This window comes from Daucus carota, chromosome 1 (assembly GCF_001625215.2).
Source record: "Daucus carota subsp. sativus chromosome 1, DH1 v3.0, whole genome shotgun sequence".
NCBI lineage: Eukaryota > Viridiplantae > Streptophyta > Magnoliopsida > Apiales > Apiaceae > Daucus > Daucus carota.
The window spans coordinates 20,105,346-20,114,099 of record NC_030381.2 but is presented as its reverse complement, the minus strand read 5'-3'; the positions used below and the strand labels follow the sequence as shown (position 1 = coordinate 20,114,099).

At 34.0% G+C, this 8,754-nt stretch overlaps 1 protein-coding gene across 1 annotated transcript; it reads left to right on the top strand.

The window, feature by feature from the left end:
- The first annotated feature begins 2,561 nt into the window (after positions 1-2,561).
- On the top strand, positions 2,562-8,656 carry LOC108213613 (chromatin assembly factor 1 subunit FAS2). Its single transcript, XM_017385424.2, has 12 exons — positions 2,562-2,887; positions 3,531-3,642; positions 6,103-6,129; positions 6,225-6,297; positions 6,447-6,550; positions 6,621-6,832; positions 6,913-7,009; positions 7,146-7,218; positions 7,444-7,532; positions 7,652-7,790; positions 7,897-7,997; positions 8,124-8,656. The coding sequence occupies exons 1-12, from the start codon at positions 2,774-2,776 to the stop codon at positions 8,432-8,434; spliced, it is 1,452 nt and encodes a 483-aa protein (XP_017240913.1). The 5' UTR covers positions 2,562-2,773; the 3' UTR covers positions 8,435-8,656.
- Positions 8,657-8,754: the final 98 nt, after the last annotated feature.

Below are 8,754 nucleotides of genomic sequence, written 5' to 3'. Positions count from 1 at the left end.
ATAAACATCCACCAAAAAAATGCTATTTCCAAATTAGGGATAATTTTGGTTCTGAATGCTTGCTAGAATTGAGTAGCGATAAAATCATTGTTAATCTGTTGAAATGGAACCTCTACTTAGTAATACCCATATGTAGAGAACCACCTCTACTTGTCCACCGATCATTTCCAACATGAACATAATCTAAAAGAAAATAGAATTAAAATGCCAGCCGTAACTCTAAACTCACCAGTGTGATTGATTTTATTAGCTCCGCAAGACATCCGATACATAGAAGGCACTCAATCATTTATGCGAACACATTGAAGGCACGCTTTTTTGCTGATTGTCAAAGAACATGTCGATTATTCGCTAAAACCAGAACAAATAAAATGCGGCCAGCAAGAATTTATTCATCACTTGGCAGGAGTGATGAGATAAGAGGAAACATGTAGCAGGAGTCGGGATATAACAGGAAATTGAAGAGGCAGAGGTTTTGGAAACCGGGAGATCAAAAGATTCTATGCGTAATGTCTATGACTGACGTGGCTATATGATTGGATTAAAATATCTTACACCAAGCTGATGTGGCGATGACATGGATTAAAATGGCTCCACCAATCTTCTTGTTGCAGCATTATATTATATATATAATAGATCAGTTCGGCAAGTTATAGAATATGGATTAATGAGTGATTAATCGCGATTAATCACCAACTTTTAAATGTAGTGTATCGAGATTCCAATAAATCCCAAATTTCTTTTGCGGTGTCAAAGTTTCCAAACTGTAAATTAATTTTAAAAACAAGAGAGTTTCTAACATATGTAATAGTTTGATGATTTTTGACATCCCATTCCTCAATACGATGCAAAACACGGGTTGATTTAAATTACTTTCTTTAATATATGTTATATCTTGTTATTCATCTTTTTAAATTTAAATTTTATATTTATTTGTATTTTAAGTCATATTATGTTGATTTCTATATATACACATATCTATACTATTATTATTTTTATTTTTTTGAAAAGGAAAATAAATTTCCATTGATACCAAGTATCGAAGATACAATGTCCGACGGAACAGAGTTTCTTTCATCCACAAAAGTATATTTATTAAAAATATAAATACAAAAAATATATTAAAATTCGGTCAAATCAATGACTAATTGGTTGAAAATTGGACTAATGGGTCGAAAATTAGGCATAATATTAAAATTTACAAAATTTTTGGGAAAAATTTAAAATTTTAAAAATGATTATTTATATATATATATATATATATATATTATTTTTACATATATAAATATTAAATTAATTCTGAATAATGATTCTATTAATCATTCTGATTAATCGTTAATTTTCTGATTCCCACTTTTTACAATACTGGATATTTATTTATTTATTATTAAATCATAATTATATATATAATATACATATGTATTGGAGTTTGAATTATAAAATAATTAATGTATACTAATGATTAGACATTAATGTCTAATGAATACATTAGTGTTAAAAGTCAATAATAACCTTTATATATACATATTGTATAATGAGCAAAGGGTAAATTGGTAAATTGGTCATTTTGAATTAAATTACTCATGGTTGTTCTATTAAATATATAATAACAGATGATGAAATAACAACATATAATTTTAAAATATTATCAAATTATTTCCAATTAGTGATCTGATTAATCAATTCGATCAATTCCCGATTTTTCAATTAATTTTTATACAGTTCTTCACTGACTAAATCCGATTCGTTAGGAAAATGGATATCTCCGAAATTTTTTTTTAAATGACTTGTGGCTAATCTGTACATAAATTAAGTATTCTTGCATACACACTCCTTAAAAATAAGAAATATTCATACTTAACAAATGGTACTCAAAAGGCGGTATAAGAGCAACTCCAAGGGAACATCTCCCTTACCTATAATGAGTCTATATGAACAAAAATAAGAGTTTAAGTAAAAATTGATCACTCCAACCCTCCTCTCCTTACCTAAAATTTTTAGGTGAGAGAAAATAAAACCTCTTTTTTTTAAGAGCATCTCCAACCATCGAAAGCCCTTGGCTAAAAGGTGAGTTGGCATGCTTAAAATAAAAAAATTTAGCCAACAGCTCGAAAAATTCAACTCCAACCTCCTATGAATGGCTAAATTAGTCAAGCCTCTACAGATCTGTAAGGAAATCTGTAGGAAGATTGCACATCATTTATTACCATATTGAACTGAAATATTCTATTTTAACAATCTAAAATATTAATAACATACTGTTTTTAAATTATAGCCAACCAATATAGCCAATACCATTGAAGCAAAACGTCTTACAGGTTCAGCAAATTTTACATAATGTCTTATAGGTCTCATTTAGCCAACGATTATAGCCAACTCCGTTGGAGATGCTCTAAGGGAGAGAAAAGTAAGCCTCCTGCTTCTTCCGCCTCATCTTTTTTTTCAAATACGAGAATGATCATAGGAAATATCATTGGAGTAAAACATCATTTTGGTTACTTATATTTTAGATAATCATTAATTTATTATATTTTAGGAGTTCAGGACAGATAACACCGTTGTGGTCGCTCTAAATAAACTTGTGCACTCTCCTGCTTGTGTATAATAGTTGGGTGACTACTAAACACAACAGGGGCGCCTCTATCTTCATTTTTCCCGCCAAAACCAAAGCCCAACTTAATCTTTTTTTCCTCCTGTACTTGAACAATTGGGTGTAGATTTGATTGATATACCCTAGATTTAGCAAAAGAAACAAGACCCAGAAGTTGAAAAGATGAGAGGAGGCACAGTTCAGATCAATTGGCATGACACTAAGCCTGTTCTAACCCTAGATTTTCACCCCTTTTCTGGGCTGTTAGCAACTGGTGGTGCTGATTTTGATATCAAGGTACCAAAGTTCTCATCTTCTCTATTTTCTAATGTTTTTATTATATCTGATTGTGTTGTGTAAAGTTTTGGTTTTAATTTGTGATGGGTTTGGCTAAAATGTGTGTGTAATTTTTGGGTGGGTTTGTTTTTTTTGATTATATTAAATGGGTTTTGTTTGTTATGGGTGTAATTGTCAATTTTTAAGCTCAATTAAATAGATTTTATCTGTAAATTCATGATTTGGCTTAACTAGATTCGCTCTAGTGAAGGAAGCCGAAATACTAGATCGATGCTACTTGAAAGTAGGGTCTTGGAGGGTGGGATGTACGCTGATGTATGCTACTTAGGAACTAGAATTGTTGTTTTTTAGGAAATTTCGGGACTATGGTGCCATCACTTGTTCATGTAAACTTTAACCCGAGGAAGTTATACTGCACCTTTTAAAATTTATTCAATGTGTATTGTGTCACTCGCCGTTAGAACTATGTAATTATGAGGTTGGGCTAACAGTTTGAACTCTATATAATTTGAAATAGAAGTGTTGCAAAATGTTGTTTGGACTTTCATTGGGATTTTTAAAGATTAGAAACTCAGTATGGACTTTGTGATGAGTTATTCTATTGGTTCTGATCTTTTCTTTCTTTATACAATTGAATTTTCAGCTTTGGCTAATAAATTCAGGAGAAGGGGAAAAGAAAGTCCCTTCGGCTACTTATCATAATAGTCTTTCTTATCATGGATCTGCTGTAAATGTTCTTCGATTCTCCCCTTCTGGTAAGAAGTTGCTTGTTTTCTCATGGATGATGTTATTACTGGGAAATGACGACGGCAACTATAATAACTATTGAACGCAAGCTGCAGTTAATATTTCTAAGTTGCATGCTTATGGTGTATGTATATATATATATATAGAGAGTTTTACTCCAATAGAAACCTCCTTATCCTAGAAACTAAAAACCAAACTGAAATATCACTAAATCCTAAAGCAAATACCACTAAATTTTTAAACAACCCCATCTCCACCTCCATCTTCATCAAACCCACCACCATCTTCACCAACCCCACCTCCACTACCACCACCTCCGTCGTCGCTTCCTTCATAACCACTACCACCTCTATGCCGCCCACCCCCTCCATAACCACCACCTCCATCTCCATCTCCATCTCCACCTCCACCTCCATTATTTCTTTAACAACACAACCTCCACACCTCCATCTTCACCAGGCCCATCTTAATCGCCACTTCAACCTCCTTCAGATTCGTTCATACTTCTTTCTCCACCTCGACTCAACTTCAAAGGCGGAGCCGCCACTATTCCGGCAACGCTCCAACCCCCTACTTCAAGCCGCCCAAACCTCCGCTACAATCATCTTTCCTCCATCTCCACCTTCACCTCCACCATCTCCACCACTATCACCACCATCTGAATCGAAAACATGAACAGATCTGGAGATTCTAAGCTGGTTAATATCTGGAGATTGAGTTTTCACTAAATTCTACAGCACAGATCACTAAATCCTAAAGAGATAATCACTAAATTGTACTGAGAATATCACTAACTTGTATTGGTTTCTAGTTTTTATTTTAAAATTGGTTTCTATTTGATCATGAGCCTATATATATATATATATATATATATATATATATATATATATATATAGGGTCTTACTCTGGTACAAACTTTCTTAGCGTACAAACTACAAACTAAAATAAAAAATCTCTAAATCGAATCGAAATATAGTACATATGGTATGCAAATTGATCGTTGGGATATGAATAAAAATTCAGTGAAGTCAGATTTTGAAAAAAGTTTACCAATTAACGGGAAAAATTAATTTAAAAACGGAGGGGATTAGGTGGGAGTGTGTGTGTGAGGGTGTATTTGAGTTGTGTGTGGTTGCCCCTGCGGGGCCGTTAGATTAAATGCATCCAATGGCTGAGATTAAGGTTTGTAGTTTGTACACTAACTTAGTTTGTATTTGAGCACTTCCCTATATATATATATATATATAAACTTTTGGTCTGATGAATATGAAGCATATGGGAGACACGACATCCTGGTTTACTTGTATGATTAATGAGAGGCATGTTAACTATGATGACTATCAAATGCAGTTAATATTTTTATTTTGCATGCTTATGTTATATATTTAAAGTCTTGGCCTAGTGGATACCAAGCAGTTGGTAGAATTGATTATAAGCGATATCCTAAATTGCTTGTATAATTGATGAGAGGCATGACTTTAGGTATTAATACTTTAAAGATTTTAGTAGTAGTGTAGTACCAAGGCAAAGATTCGAGCAGTATCAAATCAAGAAGTTGATAATATGTGTCATATTGAATGTTCTTATTTCAATTGACTTTCTTGGTTTAGTAGGGATTAGTAATTTATAACAAGCTCCTTTTACCTTTTTTCTTATGACAGAGGTAGCCTCTATCCTTTTCAAAAGTTATAAAAGGATGGTTAAATATGCGGGGTCTTATACTTTCGTACGAAACTTTAAGTCACACTACTCTAAGCTATAGACATTTCACAACTTTTTTAGGTTCAGATTACTAGTATGCACAGAATTTCAGACGTGTCAAAAAGGGTTGGTATTTCGCAACCAAACAAATCAGTTGATGCCAGTGATGTTAATTAGATGAGAATTGCTTATATCACTCACCTCAGTTTTTCCTTGAGATCTTAATTATTTTTTAAAATCATACTTGAATTATTTTATTGTTCTTTTTGACAGGTTTCTCTTCATAAAACATGTCTTGTATGCTATAACTTGTAAATTGTAGGAAGTTCCCACTGTATCAGGGAAGGCGTATCTGTATAAATTTACTATCTCCTACTATTAAGTGTTAAACATTTGTATTGGTCCGATGGTTTATTGGCATGCAATATAAGAACTTGACTTTGTTCCACACTATATATAGACCTCACTCCCATCTTTCAAATTTATCTTCCTTATATTGTTTAGTCTGCACACTTATGCATTTAGTTGTCACACTTGCAACAAATATAGGGCTTCTGGGGCTGTTTGCTCCTGATTTCTCATCACTCACGAGTACTGGCATTCTAGCTTCCTTAGTCTTTTGGTCTTCTACCTATATGATCCTTGCTTGGTTGATATAATTTTCTATCATCTGATAATTAATTACACATGTGACCATGTTATTAGATCGGAAGAAATTAATGTCATGCTTCACTAATTTGGAGCTAATATATTTGTAACTTATGCAGGGGAAGAACTTGCCTCTGGTGCTGACGGTATGATTTGATTTACTTCATTTTCAAGTTTCTATTACAATAATAATCAAACAATGTTTTTCCTTAGTTAATGTAATTGAGGTATGCTATTATAGGCGGTGAACTGATCTTATGGAAGTTACATTCCAGTGATGCTGGTCAATCATGGAAAGTCCTAAAGACATTATCGTAAGGCTTGTCATATTTATATAGAACAGTTTATGTCAAGTTTAAAGTTGCCTCAAACTTTTAGTTAACATTTTCTGGGCTTGTTGAGAATAATATTTATGATATATTCAGTTGCTAGACTTATTAGTTGGCAAGTGTTTGCTGCACAGGTTTCACCGCAAGGATGTCTTGGACCTTCAGTGGTCTACTGATGGGGCATTTTTAATATCTGGATCTGTAGATAATTCTTGCATAATATGGGATATGAACAAAGGTGTGCCTTCCTGTAGCTTATGATGTGCTCCTGTTGCCATAAGCTAAATTATATGTTCTGCTCTCTTTAGGTTCTGTTCATCAGATTCTGGAAGCTCATTGCCATTATGTTCAAGGCGTGGCATGGGATCCCCTGGCCAAATATGTTGCCTCACTTAGCTCTGATAGATCGCTTCGGATATGTGTCAATAAGCCAACTAAAGCAAAAGGAATCGAGAAGATGAACTATGTTTGTCAGCATATCGTTACTAAAGTGGATCTTGAAGTTGTAGATAATTCTAAGGTTAGAATTTATTTTACCACTTTCCACAAGGCGAACTATATGTAGATTCATTATGATTAAAGATTTACTGCTGAATGCAGTCTGCCAAAGGCCATCTTTTTCATGACGAGACACTGCCATCTTTTTTCCGGAGATTATCCTGGTCACCTGATGGATCATTTTTACTTGTGCCTGCAGGTAACACCCTATTTCTGGTTATTTTAGCTACACTCTGAGATCTCTGTTTCATACCCCTTCAGTTATTGAAAGCTAAAAGCACCTGTATATTTATTTGCAAAAGATGTTTTTGATGTGAAATATTTTATGATTGCAGGATCCTACAAAATTTCACCTGTTTCAGAACCAATAAATACTACTTACGTTTTCTCTCGAAAAGAACTTTCTAGGTAAGATACCGACAAACAATTTCTTATTTTAATTTTTTTAAGACTTGTTAGTAATTAGTCTGTCACAATAGTTACGTTGGTATTAAGTCCAAGTTGCTTATAGTGTCCGCATATGTTTCTCTGTTCGAAAGAGATCCTTGGAGGTCAATTTCAGCAAAAATTAAGCATGGGTCTTGTTAAATGTTTTCTGATTGTCGTAGATCTTCAAATTCTTATGATTTGCAGACCAGCTCTTCTGCTCCCTGGTGCAAGCAAACCTGTTGTTGCAGTACGCTTCTGCCCTAAAGCCTTTAGTCTGCGTGGAACCACTGCATGTAAATTTATTAATTAGATTTTTTATTGTTTTTGTTTTTTGACAGCTAATTATCAAGTCTATCTCTTTAAAGACTTGTCAATAATTCCACTGATTTATTGTCTTGTGTGACTTATGCAGCTGCATTCTTCAAGCTTCCGTACCGCTTTATTTTTGCAGTTGCTACGTTGAACTCTTTATACATTTATGATACAGAAAGTGTTCAACCAATAGCAGTATATGCTGGACTTCACTATGCAGCTATAACTGACATCTCATGGTAAATATAATATTTGATGAATTGCAGCATGCCTATTGTTATCACTTGCTGACAAGCAAGAACTTGCATTGCGTTGATTAGATTCTGACATTGTTGTTTGTTTTAGGTCACCTACCGGCAAATATCTCGCAATATCTTCCCAGGACGGTTACTGTTCTTTAGTAGAATTTGTGGATGATGAGCTAGGGTCCCCCATCTATTCATCAGGTAACTTGAAGTTTATTGTAGTTATGTTTTTGTTAGCTTCGATTAATTTCCAATTTTCAGCTATATTTTCCTCTTATGATCTCCTCTTGGCCCTCCCTCCTGTTTTTGTTTCATGACACCACTTAGAGGATAAAAATGACACAAGTAATGAGTTTACTCCTACAAAGAAACCCGAGGATGTCAGGATGACGGAAGCAACAACACGTAAAGATGAAATTTGTAGAGATGCTGAAGCAGAAAATGGTGCTGGGAAACAAGCAATTCCAGCTGAGAAGAGTGAAGATAACCAAAAATTGCCTGCAGAAACTGATGCAGTGAAACAACCATCGCCAACTGGAGACACTAATGAGCAGAAACAAGAGTCGCCAAAATTAGTGAATACAGCCACTGAAGGGAAGCCTGCCAGGAGGCGAATAACTCCGATGGCAATTGATTGACCACAGGTCCCCATGTCCACATCCAATTTTGTATATCTTCACTAATTCTATTCCCATCCTAGAAGTCAATCTACCCTTGTACTAATATTTCTTCAAATCAATTTTCTTCTGTAGCATGAATCGTTTGTGAGACTGGTGAACAAATAGGAATGAAAAGATGTAATCAAGATATTAGTATTTTGGACATGTATACGGATAACGCATAAGCTCTAAATTAGAATATCTCAAAAGTACAAATTTAAAAAAGAACGAAATCATGAATCTAGTCAATTGTAATCCTAATAAAAATTCGGAAACAGTTCCATGCTTAGTGGTTAAGT